This window comes from Oryctolagus cuniculus, chromosome 16 (assembly GCF_964237555.1).
Source record: "Oryctolagus cuniculus chromosome 16, mOryCun1.1, whole genome shotgun sequence".
Lineage (NCBI taxonomy): Eukaryota > Metazoa > Chordata > Mammalia > Lagomorpha > Leporidae > Oryctolagus > Oryctolagus cuniculus.
The window spans coordinates 69,618,894-69,633,051 of record NC_091447.1 but is presented as its reverse complement, the minus strand read 5'-3'; the positions used below and the strand labels follow the sequence as shown (position 1 = coordinate 69,633,051).

Genomic DNA, 14,158 nt, shown 5'->3' with positions numbered 1-14,158 from the left:
ATGATGGCATGTCAAAATCTCCCCAACATAGAGTCAGAGACCAGAGTCTCAGCTGAAATGGGGATAACATGGGGTAGATGCTACCTGCAGTCCACCCTCTACAGGGAGAACTGATCTCTGTGTAGGGCACAGCCAAATCCCAGGATTTCTGTGTCCTCAGCCTATAGAATATGCATGACAGTCTAGTGAACCAGCCAAAAACACAGCTAAAAGACAAAGAGAGACATTTCTAAGTCACAGTACTGAGACCTTGCCTTTTTGTCACTGTGGTCAGAACAGGTCTGACCTCTTGGTCATTTTATTGCTTTCTCCCTCTCTGTCCCAGGAACTCATGGAAGCACCCTGCCCTGATGCTCTGCACCTATCACCTACATTTTGTTGAAAAAACTGTTTAGAAAAATATATATTTTGACTGGCTCTCCTCCCTGGCCTCTATAATTTCATCATGATTCAATAAGTGTTTAGGGACCACAGAACCCTCAGAAAGAAGCAAGCAGCTCTGCAAACTGTGTGCACAGAGCTCCTAACGCTGTTGTTTCAGTAGAATGTTCATGGTATTTGCATAGTTTGAAAGAATTGATAATGTAATCAACAAATACCCAATTATAGCCTTCCATATGAAGCCTTATCAAGAAGATGAAGTGAGAACATCAAGGTGCACCCCAGGAACTCTATCCACTATTGTCTCCTATCACTTCCAGGTTTACATTACCCTGCTGGATTTATAAATGGCAGAGCACATTCCAGATAAAGGTACACTTTCATCTTTCTCACCTGCCCCTGCACAGAATTAATCCACTCACTCATTATCCTGATTCTTTATTGATGGTCAGTATTCTTCACTGCAAAATTTAGCAGGTTATCTTAAATTTTAAGCAAACTAGAAATTTCTAATGTTTTAACTGGGAGAAAATGCATCTCCTTAATGTTTTGAATGCTCACTTGAGTGTCCTTTTAAAGAATAGCTGTAGTTTTTCTGATTATTGTAGTAGCTGTGTAAATGTGAAGAGTTTGGGATGAGTGTACTCATCGGCAAAGCACTTAAACTGCTAGAGTATTTTTTCACCATTTACTACTATTAAACATCATAACCAAGTTTCAGAAAACATGTATTTTTAAAAATTGATATAAATAATTAAATGAATATGAAATAGATGTTTAAGAAAATAGTCATTAAAAAGCAACATAAGGAAAAAGTCATATGTTAAACATACTTTACTGGCTATAGCTTTGTAAGTTATATGTGCCCAGAAATTTAACTCCACATATTTATATTTAAGTATTTTGTTATTTGTATAGTAGGGTCTTGCTTCTTCAGTATCTCCACTATTTTCAAAAACTTTTCCTTTGCATGTCACTTATTTTGGGGAGTGTCTTTTTTCCCTAAGTTTCAGAAAGTTGACTAAACATGAGTAAATAAAGGCTAAAAATTTTTACTAAAATAAACATATATATTCACTACAGTTTCCTAAGAACCACTCTGCACTCAGAAGAGCTGAAGGTACCTACCCAAACATATATTTTTACAAGAATGCTCAGAACAATCTGTTCATAACACTGAAAGTGTGGAGACAACAGAAATAGACATTTGTGAATGAATAAATTGAGTGTGGGAAATCCGTAAGAATGAATGTTATGCAGCTATAAAAATAACGAAGGATACCTGCTATAAATTGGATGAATTGAAAATGCAATGCCATCTAAAAGAATTTAGATCTAAGAGGTCATATGTTATCTCATTCCATTGCTAGGAACTGTCCAGAATAGGTAAACCCATAGCAACTAAAAGAGATGAATGGTTGCATGAACCACATTCATGGAAGCTTGCAAGCAGCTGCTTGGTGGAGAAATGCTTTGAAAATGGGTGATGTAAAGGGCTTCAATCTACACAGACATGAAAATTGCAAAAACTTGTGAAAATATTTTATGCAAAATCATTGTAGAATGTGATTGTGGAAGTATTATAATACCACTTTCTTGTACAATACTTCATTGATTCATATTGGGTATATGAATTTCAGCAAAATAGAAACATCATTCTTTTTTTGTTAATAAACTTCATACTTTATTGATATTTCCTCAGTTGTAACCAAGTATCATTTTCTTTTTCTTTTTTTGGTGATTATTGGGCTTTTTTTTTAACTTTTACTCAATGCATATAGATTTAAAAGTACAGCTTATGGATTACATTGGCTTCCCCCGCCAATGACTTCCCTCCCACCCGCAATCCTCCCCTTTCCCGCTCTCTCTCCCCTTCCATTCATATCAAAATTCATTTTCAATTTTCTATATATACAGAAGATGACTTCAGTATACATTAAGTAAAGATTTCAACAGTTTGCACCCACACAGAAACATAAAGTGAAAAATACTGTTTGAGTACTCGTTATAGCATTAAATCTCAATGTACAGCACATTAAGGACAGAGATCCTACATGAGGAGTAAGTGCACAGTGACTCCTGTTGTTGACTTCACAAATTGACACTCTTGATTATGGCCTCAGTAATCACAATAGCCTCTTGTCATGACGTGCCAAGGCTATGGAAGCCCCCTGAGTTCACTTACTCTGATCACATTTAGACAAGGCCATGGTCAAAGTGGAAGTTCTCTCCTCCCTTCAGAGGAAGGTACCTCCTTCTTTGATGACCTGTTCTTTCCACTGGGATCTCACTCACAGAGATCTTTCATTTAGGTCCTTTTTTTCCAGAGTGTCTTGGCTTTCCATGCCTGAAATACTCTCATGGGCCTTTCAGCTGGATCCGCATGCCTTTAGGGCTGATTCTGAGGCCAGAGTACTGTTTAGGACATCTGCCATTCTATGAGTCTGCTGTGTAACTCGCTTCCCATGTTGGATTGTTCTCTCCCTTTTTTGTTCTATCAGTTTGTATTAGCAGGCACCAGACTTGTTTATGTGATCCCTTTAACTCTTAGTCCTTTCATTATGATCAATTGCGAACTGAAATTGATCACTTGGACTAGTGAGATGGCATTGGTACATGCCACCTTGATGGGATTGGATTGGAGTCCCCTGGTATGTTTCTAACTCTACCGTTTGAGGTAATTCAGCTTGAGCATGTCCCAAATTGTACATCTATCTCTTCCCTCTCTTATTCCCACTCTTATATTTCACAGGGATCACATTTCATTTAAATTTCAACACTTAAGAATAACTGTGTATTAATTGCAGAATTAAACCACTCATATTAAGTAGAACAGACAAAAAAATACTAAGAGGGATAACTTATTAAGTTGTTCATTAACAGTCAGGGCTATGCTGATTAAGTCACCGTTTCTCATAGTGTCCATTTCACTTCAACAGGTTTCCATTTTGGTGTTCAGTCAGTTGTCACCGATGAGGGAGAACATATGGTATTTGTCCCTTTGGGACTGGCTTACTTCACACAGCATGATGTGTTCCAGATTCCTCCATTTTGTTGCAAATGACTGGATTTCGTTGTTTTTTTTTTTTACTGCGGAATAGTATTCTAAAGAGTACATATCCCATAATTTCTTTATCCAGTCTACCGTTGATGGGCATTTAGGTTGGTTCCAGGTCTTGGCTATTGTGAATTGCGCTGCAAAAAACATTAGGGTGCAGACCGCTTTTTTGTTTGTCAATTTAAATACCTTTGGGTAAATTCCAAAGAGTGGGATGGCTGGGTCGAATGGTAGGGTAATCTTCAGGTTTTTGAGGAATCCCCTGTCTGACTTGCATAGTGGCTTTATCAGTTTGCATTCCCACCAACAGTGGATTAGTGTCCCTTTTTCCCCACATCCTCGCCTGCATCTGTTGTTGGTAGATTTCTGTATGTGAGCCATTCTCACCGGGGTGAGGTGAAACCTCATTGTGGTTTTGATTTGCATTTCCCTGATTGCTAGTGATCTTGAACATTTTTTCATGTGCCTGTTGGCCATTTGGATTTCCTCTTTTGAAAAATGTCTATTGAGATCCTTGGCCCATCTCTTAAGTGGGTTGTTTGTTTTGATGTTGTGGAGTTTCTTGATTTCTTTGTAGATTCTGGTTATTAACCCTTTATCTGTTGCATAGTTTGCAAATAGATTTTCCCATTCTGTCAGTTGTCTCTTCACTCTCCTGACTGTTTCTTTTGCAGTACAGAAACTTCTCAATTTGATGCAATCCCAATAGTTGATTTCGGCTTTGACTGCCTGTGCCTCCCGGGTCTTTTCCAGAAACTCTTTGCCTGTGCCAATATCTTGAAGGGTTTCTCCAATGTTCTCTAATAACTTGATGGTGTCAGGTCATAGATTTAGGTCTTAATCCATGTTGAGTGGATTTTTGTGTAAGGTGTAAGGTAGGAGTCTTGCTTCATGCTTCTGCACGTGGAAATCCAGTTTTCCCAGCACCATTTATTGAATAGACTGTCCTTGCTCCAGGAATTGGTTTTAGATCCTTGATCAAATATGAGTTGGCTGTAGATGTTTGGGTTGATTTCTGGTGTTTCAATTCTGTTCCATTGGTCTATCCATCTGTTTCTGTACCAGTACCATGCTGTTTTGATTACAACTGCCCTATAGTATGTACTGAAATCTGGTATTGTGATGCCTCCAGCTTCCTTTTAGTTGTACAAGATTGCTTTAGCTATTGAAGGTCTCCTGTGGCTACATATGAATTTCAGCATCATTTTTTCTAGATCTGAGAAGAATGTCTTTAGTATCTTGATTGGGATTGCATTGAATCTATAGATAGAAACATCATTCTTTCCTGTGTGAAACTGGAATAAGAACTCTAAACAATGGCCAAAGAGAAAGTAGTCAAACGATAGGGGACACATTTATAGAATCATTCGTATGTAACCATGAAAACTACCTACATATGTGATAAAGATACCGTTTCAAAATAGTTAGGATGTAATTATTTAATAAGAGGTTTATGAACAATACAGTGTCCAAAGAGAAGACTGCTCAAGGATAAGTTGACTCTTCTATTTGGGAAAGAAATTCTACTTAAATTTTTTTAACTTTTATTTAATGAATATAAATTTCAAAGTACAGCTTATGGATTACAATGGCTTCTCCCCCATAACTCCCCTCCCACCCACAACCCTTCCCTTTCCCGCTCCCTCTCCTCTTCCATTCATATCAAGATTCATTTTCAATTCTCTTTATATACAGAAGATCAGTTTAGCATATATTAAGTAGATTTCAACAGTTTGTACCCACATAGAAACACAAAGTGAAAAATGCTCTTTGAGTACTAGTTATAGCATCGAATTGCAATTACAGCACATTAAGGACAGAGATCCTACATGAGGAGTAAGTGCACAGTGATTCCTGTTGTTGACTAAACAAGTTGACACTCTTGTTTATGGCATCAGTAATCACCCTAGGCTCTTGTCATGAGCTGCCAAGGCTATGGAAGCCTTTTGAGTCACCGACTCTTATCATATTTAGACAAGGTCATAGTCAAAATGGAAGTTCTCTCCTCCCTTCAGAGAAAGGTACCTCCTTCTTTGATGACCTGTTCTTTTTTTTTTTTTTTTTTGACAGAGTGGACAGGGAGAGAGACAGAAAGAAAGGTCTTCCTTTGCTGTTGGTTCACCCTCCAATGGCCGACGTGGCTGGCATGCTGTGGCAGGTGCACCATGCTAATCCGAAGGCAGGAGCCAGGTGCTTCTTCTGGTCTCCCAAGGGGTGCAGGGCCCAAGCACTTGGGCCATCCTCCACTGCACTCCCGGGCCATAGCAGAGAGCTGGCCTGGAAAAGGGGCAACGGGGACAGAATCCGGCATCCCAACTGGGACTAGCACCTGGATGCTGGTGCTGCTAGGTTGAGGATTAGCCTGTTGAGCCTCATCACTGGCCAACCTGTTCTTTCTACTGGGATCTCACTCACGGAGTGAGGCCAGAGTGCTGTTTCTACTTCTGCCATTCTATGAGTCTGCTGTGTATCTCGCTTCCCATGTTGGATCGTCCTCTCCCTTTTTTATTCTATCAGTTAGTATTCACAGACACTAGTCTTGTTTATGTGATCCCTTTGGCTCTTAGTCCTATCATTATGGTCAATTGTGAACAGAAATTCATCTCTGGGTCTAGTGAGGTGGCAATGGTACATGCCACCTTGATGGGATTGAATTAGAATCCCCTGGTATGTTTCTAACTCTACCGGTTGGGGAAAGTCAGCTTGAGCATGTCCCAAATTGCACATCTCTTCCCTCTCATATTCCTGCTCTTATATTTAACAGTGATCACTTTTCATTAAGTTTAAACACTTAAGAATAACTGTGTATTGATTACATTATTCAGCCAAAAGTATTAAGTAGAACAAACCAAAAATATACCAAGAGGGATAACGTATTACGTTGTTCATTAACAGTCAGGGCAAAGACTGATCAAGTCACCGTTTCTCATAGCGTTCATTTCACTTTAACAGGTTTCCTTTTTCGTGCTCAGTTAGTTGTCACCGATCAGGGAGAACATATGGTATTTGTCCCTTTGGGACTGGCTTATTTCACTCAGCATAATGTTTTACAAATTCCTAACAGGGATCACTTTTCAGTTAAAATTATAACACCGAAGAATAATTGTGTGTTAATTACAGAGTTCACCAATAGTACTTGAACCAAAAAATGCTAAAATGGATAATGTATTATATTGTACATCAACAGTCGGGAATATGGCTGATCAAGTCACCATTTCTCATAGAGTCCATTTCACTTCAACATGTTTCCTGTTTGGTGCTCAGTTAGTTGTCACCGATCAGGGAGAACATATGATATTTGTCCCTCTGCTTCTGGCTTAATTCACTGAGCATAATGTTTTCCATATTCCTTCATTTTGTTGCAAATGACCGGATTTCATTGTTTTTGACTGCTGTGTAGTATTCTATGGAGTACGTGTCCCATTATTTCTTTATCCATTTTACTGTTGATGGGCCTTTAGGCTGATTCCAGGTCTTAGCTATTGTGAATTGAGCTGCAATAAACATTAAGGTGCAGACGGCTTTTTTGTTTGCCAATTTAATTTCCTTTGGTTAAATTCCAAGGTTTGGAAAGCTGGGTTGTATGCTAGGGTTTTACTCATGTTTCTGAGGAATCCCCTGTCTGACTTGCATAGTGACTTTACCAGTTTGCATTCCCACCAACAGTGGGGGTTAGTGTTCCTTTTTCCCCACATCCTCGCCTGCATGTGTTGTTGGAAGATTTCTGTATGTGATCCAATCTCACCGGAGTGTTGTGAAATCTCATTGTGGTTTTGCTTTGCTTTTCCCTGTTTGCTAGTGATCCTGAACATTTTTCCATGTGCCTGTTAGCCATTTGGATTTCCTCTGTTGAAAAATGTCTATTGAGGTCCTTGGCCCATCTCTCAAGTGACCTGTAGTAGCACCTTGACAGTAGGCACTCCATTTTGTAGCACTTGAGACTCCATTCTGGGAAAGCACCCCTCCCCCCCACTGTGAGACTCTGGTCTGAAACTATGATCTCAAATATTCGGACAATAGCAGTACACTACATCACCCTTGGCAGAGCACAAAAACCCCCTAGCATGATTGCTCAAGCTTGAAAGTAGAAAGGTTGCACCTGGGTTAATGATAAATATGTGATTTGTCTATGTCTTACCTATAATTTGGATTAATGTCAAGATCATAATTGATAATTGTACGATTGTAACTGGTATTGTCAAGATTATAATGGATATTAATTTCACTTAGCACTTTTTTTATGTTGACCCCAGTAACTATGTACTCTCTTTTGATTTTAGCAACCGTGTATCCCCCCTCCCGATTCTGTGGTTTTTGCCTTTATAAACCCTGTGCTTTAGTTCCTCGGGGCTCCTCTGTTCTTGCACGTTCAGAGAGCCCCAGCATGCTGGATCAATAAATCCTTAACCCTTTGCTGATTGCATGAGAGAGTCTCTTGGAGTCATTCTTGGGGGTGGCAGACATTTTTTTAAACTCTAACAGACCCTCTGTTAACAAGAGCCAACAGGAAATACAGGATCCCTTCCCTCCCGGCCTGCCTCCGCCGAAGCCACCGCCCTGTGGGGCTGGATGCTGGAAGAGTCCTGGGTGTGTGTGGACTCAGGACAGGGCAGCCTCCTTCTGTGGTTGCTGGGCTTGTGAACACTGCAGGATCTTTTGGCTTTCCACATCTCTAAAATGCTTTTCAACTATTTTGCGTACATGGCTCAGTGCACTCCCCTCTTTACCTTTACAGTTTTCCACTTGATATGGGGCTGTAATAACAACTCCTTCCATAACTACAATGCTTTTTTCTTGCCACTTACAGTCTGTATTGGTCTTGTGGATGGTCTGGAAGAGCTGCTGGCCCTCTAGGCAGACACCAGCACTGATTGCATAGGCCTGGCTCAGCTTCTTGTCCTTCTCCGTCCGCGCTTTGCTGGCAAGCTTACTGATATTGAGTGAAGCTAAGGGAGGAGGGGTTTCTGTGCGGTCGTTCATAATTTCCACTTCTGAAACATACTGTAAGTTTATGAGCAAGATGTCTGTGTGGTTGGGCTTTCCGCTGGAAGAGGGACATTTTAAAGCCAGCATTTTGGACTGGTAGTCGAAGGCTACCACCTCGCCCTGCAACCACTGCTCCTGGCATGTCTGGCATGACACCTGGCTCCCATCGCTGAAGTACTCGCCCCAAGGAGCTGCCATCTTGGGAGAGCAGCCGCAGCCAGCCTGAAGTAAGCATTCTAAACATTAAGGAAATGTATTTCCCCTGTTGAATCATAGAAACTTTGGATTTGTTTAAAATCTATTAAGAAAACCTGCTTATCTAAATAAATTTTAAATGTCAATTTATAGAAAGAGGGACTGCAATACTCAGGTAAGTTTAATTGGAGAGAAAGAATACCCTTGGACCTGGGATGCAGTCAGGTCCTCACACATCCTGGGGAAGAAACTCAGAATCATGCACAAGGACGATTCAAATCCTGGCATCAGGAGAGATAATTCACAGATGTCCATCTCCATGCATCCTTTATAATCTTTTTCCCAGTCACAGGCACAGAGCATCAGGGCAGGGTGCTTTCCTGATTTCCTGGGATGGAGAGGGATAAAGCAATAAAATGACCAGAGGTCTGACCTTTCCTGACAACAGAGACACAAAGGCGAGTTCTTGACAAAGTGACTGACTTAGAAATGTCTCAATTTGGCTACTAGCTGTGTCTTTGAATCACTAGACTGTCACACACATTAAATAGGCTGAGGACACAGCTATTCTGGGACTTGGTTGTGCCCTACACAGAGACCAGTTCTCCCTGCAGAGGGCTGACCCTGCAGACAGTATCTACCCCATGTTCTCCCTATTTCAGCTGACACTCTGGTCTCTGACTCAATGCTGGAGATATCTTGACATGTCATCATCTCTGATTTTTCTCTACCTACAGCTTTACCACTTGCACACTTCAGTGGATCTGAAGGTCAGCAGCTGCCAAAATTCTCTGAAGATAAATGTCTACAAAGATGGTCTGTAGAAAGAGGCACAACTCGATGCTTATATTCAAGCCAGAAAATACAGTGTCAGCATTTTGGCAAATTGAAGATCGTGTGTATGTGTTAGGTATCATTGTGACTGCATGTGAGTGTATTTTTGTGCCTGTGTGTTCTGTCCCTATTGGTAATTCTGAAAAAATGTATTGGAGGAAGGCATACCAATGAAATCAGAGGTCCTCACCCTTGTGCTTCCATAGAATTTCCCATTTGCTCTCCAGCCTTTTAGAAGCAGAGGACAGGTATCAAGATTTTGTGTCCACCCCATGAGCACATCCCTTTGATCCAACTCTTGGGGTCTTGGCATTGGTGAGACTGTTGGGACCCAGAACCACTACTACCACTGTCCAGATCTGCCTGGAGAGGTGCCTATCTATTCTGATATATGCACTACCTCATTAAATGTTGTTGCCTTTCTCATCATTGTTCCATCTAATGCCTGACAATCTAGAACCTCTATTTCACTTTGTTACACTTTGGAATGAGCTTCTTTCACTGCCCACTATTTCCCTGTTTACCAAGGTTGTAGCTTGTATCATTGTGTTGATGTTTTTCTCATAACACTTAGGCCTACTTTTTGTATTAGTATATTTCTGTTTGCTCTTAATAAGACAGGAATTTAATGAGTGTATATTCTTCAGTCTTCAGGTTTTCTACTAACTTTATGCATGGTATAGAATAGCTGACAACTTCCCATTTGGGGAAAGCAGATTAAGTTATTCAATATTCAGCTGATAGCAAGAGCTAAAAGTAACCCTGGGGTGAACAAATATATCCTCCATAATAAAAAAGTGTATCACTAAGGTAAAATGATTAAAGAAAAATTTAATTCATCACTCCTATCATTAAAATAAATATAATGACACATTGGAAGACTCCGTTGCATAATTATTTTTTTGACAGGCAGAGTTAGACAGTGAGAGAGAGAGAGACAGAGAGAAAGGTCTTCCTTTTTCCATTGGTTCACCCCCCAAGCGGCCGCAATGGTCAGCACGTTGTGGCCAGTGTGCTGCACCAATCCGAAGCCAGGAGCCAGGTGCTTCACCCTGGTCTCCCATGTGGTTGCAGAGCCCAAGGACATGGTCCATCCCCCACTGCACTCCTGGGCCACAGCAGAGAGCTGGACTGGAAGAAGAGCAACTGGGACAGAATCCGGCACCCCAACCGGGACTAGAACCTGGGGTGCTGGCACTGCAGGCAGAGGATTAGCCTAGTGAGCTGTGGCACCAGCCCATAGCATAATTTTGGTACCACATTTATTTAGTATCCAACAAGTAATTGCTGCTTGTGAACAGAACACCAATTTTGGTTCAGGTGTGTATGGGAAAGCAATATTTGTTTAGAACACAGAAAAAAATTTTTAATAGATATGTAATGATACTATGTGCAACATAATATGACAAAATAGGAAAGTATCTTTATGCTAAAAAGGAAACACTGTCATCTTGATACTGTAAAAATTTTCATATGATGGAGCAAAAGTGCTATGGCACTTTATTATTTAATTCAACACTGAAAACTAAGAATCAATGTACTCCAACTGAAAAATGATTGGATAAATGTATTTCTCCCTGCATAGTGAACAAGTAACAGTTTACTTGACATTCAAATTATGGATGAAATGTAGGAAATTAGAAAAGTCCAGATTTCCAAGGAAAGGGGAACAAAGAAATTCATAGAGAGAAAACAGAACATCTGTTCTCTTCTTCACAATAACATAAACACATTTTAAATTGCAAAAATTCATATTTTTGCCTAAGAAATATGGCAATCTATAGTGAAGGTTCCATTGTAAAATGTGAAAAGACATAGATAAATTCAGTACCCAGGAAATCAATAAATGAAGATGAAGTGAACATTGTGAATTATCTGACTGCTTGAAGCCCTGAATTGGATGCATTTATTTCACTGAAAATGTAAATTTGGGGCTGGCACTGTGGCATAGCGGGTAAAGCCAATGCCTGCAGTGCTGGCATCCCAAAAGATTGCTGGTTCAAGTCCCAGTTGCTCCACTTCTGATCCAGCTCTCTGCTATGGCCTGGCAAAGCAGTGGAAGAAGGTCCAAGTCCTTGGGCCCCTGCATCTGCATGGGAGATCTGGAAGAAGCTCCTGACTACTGGCTTCTGATAGGTGTAGCTCTGGCTGTTGTGGCTAATAGAGGAGTGGACCAGTGGATTGAAGACCTCTCTCTCTCTCTCTCTCTCTCTCTCTCTCTCCTTTTCTGTCCTTCATTCTCTGTGTAACTCTTTCAAATTAATAAATAGATCTTAAAAAAAAGAAAATCTAACTTAAGAATCCTAATTTGACAAGAGTTGATATATTCGAGTATAAAATCTTCAAAGAGCCTACAAAAAAGAACATGATTAGCTAGTTTTAGAAAATATTTCCTTTTTAAAAAATTAATATAAAATAAATAAATGAATTATGAAATGGATATTTAAGAAATATTCATTAAAAAGCAAGCCATTAAGAAATGTCATGAAGAAGTCATATGATAGAAAATACTACTATACTGACTATACTTTTATAAGTTATATTAGTCTAAAATTTTAACACTCAACATATTTATATCTAAGTATTTCATATATTTGGATAATAGAAAGTTTTGTTTCTTCAGTATCTTCATTACTTTCTAAAACTTTTCACTTGTAAGTCAATTATTTTGGGGTGTGTGTTTTTAATTGCTTACAGCTTTAGATACTTGTCTAAAACATGAATAAATAAAAACTAAAAGTTTTTACTGAAATAAACATATATATTCACTGCATTTTTCTCAGAACCATTGCAAATATCCTGTGCACTCAGAAGAGCTGAAGGTGCATACCAAATATATATATTTTACAAGAATGCTCAGAAGAATCTGTTCATAACATGAAAGTTTGCAGACAACCCAAATCATCATCTTTGAATGATTGAATACGTTGAATGTGGAAAAGCCATAAGATTGAATCTTATACAGCTATAAAAATAATGAAGGGTACCTGCTATAATTGGGTGAATCAAAAATGTAATGCCATGGGAAAGAAGCCAGATCTAAGAGGTCTCATATTATCTCACTCCATTGCCAGCAACTGTTCAGAGTAGGTAAACACATAGCAACTAAAGGAGATGAATGGTTGCATAAACAACATTCATGGAAACTTGCAAGTGGCTGCTTAATGCAGAAAGGCTTTGATTACAGGGTGATGCAAAAGGCTCAATCTATAGACATGATTATTGCTCAAACTTTTGAACATACTTTATAGAAAATCAATGTAGAATTTGAATGTGAAAGTACTGTAATACCACATCCTTGTCAAATACTACAGTGGTTCTTACTGGGTATGTGAATTTCACCTCAATAATAGCATCATTGTCTCCTGGAATAAGAACTCTAAGCAAAGGCCAAAATGATAGCAGTCCAATGGTAGATGAGACAGTTATAGAATCACTCCTATGTATTCATGAAAAACACCTCCAGATGTGGTAAAAATAAAAATGCCATTTCCAAATAGCTAGAAAATAATTAGTAACTAAGATGTTTGTGATCAATACAGTGTTCAAAGAGAAGAATGCTCATGGACTAGTTGACTCTTGTATTTGGAAACAAACTCCACTTTATAACCACAAAATGACAAATTCTCCATGACATTTAGAGAAACAACATAAAGCAGTTATAACTGAGACATGTTTTCAAATATGAACATAAAAAAACTTAATACTTTATCCCTTTTAGTGTTTTTTGTTCAACTTAATGCTATAGGTTGAACTCTTTAATTAACACAAAATTATTCTTAGGTGTTTAAATTTAACTGAAAAGTGATCCCTGTTAAATATAAGAGTGGGAATAAGAGAGGCAGGAGATGTACAACTGGGACATGCTCAAGCTGACTTGCCCCAAATGGTAGAGTTAGAAACGTGCCAGGGAATTCCAATTCAATCCCATCAAGGTGGCATGTACCAATGCCATCTCACTAGTCCAAGTGGTCAGTTTCCGTTCACAATGGATCAAATTGAAAGGATTAAGAGTCAAAGGGATCACATAAACAAGACTAGTGTCTGCTAATACTAACTGATATCATCAAAAAGTGAGAGATCGATCCAACATGGGAACCAGGATACACAGCAGACTCATAGAATGGCAGATGTCCTAAACAGCACTCTGGCCTCAGAACCAGCCCTTAAGACATTTGGTTCTGGCTGAAGAGACCATGAGAGTATTTTAGGCATGAAAGCCAAGACACTCTGGCAAAAAAAAAGACCTAAATGAAAGATCTCTGTGAATGAGATCCCAGTGGAAAGAATGGGCCATCAAAGAAGGAGGTACCTTTCTCTGAATGGAGGAGAGAACTTCCACTTTGACTATGATCTTGTCTAAATAAGATTGAATTGGTGAACTCAAAAGGCTTCCATATCCTTGGCAGCTCATGACAAGTTCCTAGGGTGAATACTGACTCCATAAATAAGAGTGTGAATTGTTAAGACAACAATAAGTCACTGTGCACTTACTCCTCATGTAGAATCTCTGTCCTTAATGTGTTGTACACTGTGAATTAATGTTATAACTAGTACTCAAACTGTACTTTATACTTTGTGTTTCTGTGTGGGTGCAAACTGTTGCAATCTTTACTTATTATATACTAAATTGATCTTCTGTATATAAAGATAACTGAAAATGCATCTTGATGTTAAAGGAATGGGAGAGGTGCTGGGGATTGG

The 14,158-nt window shown here is 39.2% G+C and overlaps 1 protein-coding gene and 1 pseudogene across 2 annotated transcripts; both read right to left on the bottom strand.

Annotated features, from left to right (window-relative positions):
• Positions 1-8,038: 8,038 nt before the first annotated feature.
• Positions 8,039-8,623, bottom strand: LOC138843027 (protein LSM12-like). Of its 2 annotated transcripts, XM_070059242.1 has the most exons (2): positions 8,540-8,623; positions 8,039-8,365 (listed from the first exon to the last, which is right to left on the bottom strand). In XM_070059242.1, the coding sequence occupies exons 1-2, from the start codon at positions 8,621-8,623 to the stop codon at positions 8,039-8,041; spliced, it is 411 nt and encodes a 136-aa protein (XP_069915343.1). The 2 variants fall into 2 exon arrangements, with proteins under 2 accessions (XP_069915343.1, XP_069915342.1); XM_070059241.1 differs by having other exon boundaries at positions 8,039-8,623.
• A 752-nt stretch (positions 8,624-9,375) lies between these two features.
• The window catches only part of LOC127489007 (vomeronasal type-2 receptor 116-like), a 29,091-nt pseudogene continuing 24,308 nt past the window's right edge, over positions 9,376-14,158 (bottom strand).

What these genes read in the sequence shown, in the direction of transcription:
- LOC138843027 (XM_070059241.1), bottom strand. Translation starts at nt 8,623, where the DNA reads ATGGCAGCTCCTTGGGGCGAGTACTTCAGCGATGGGAGCCAGGTGTCA.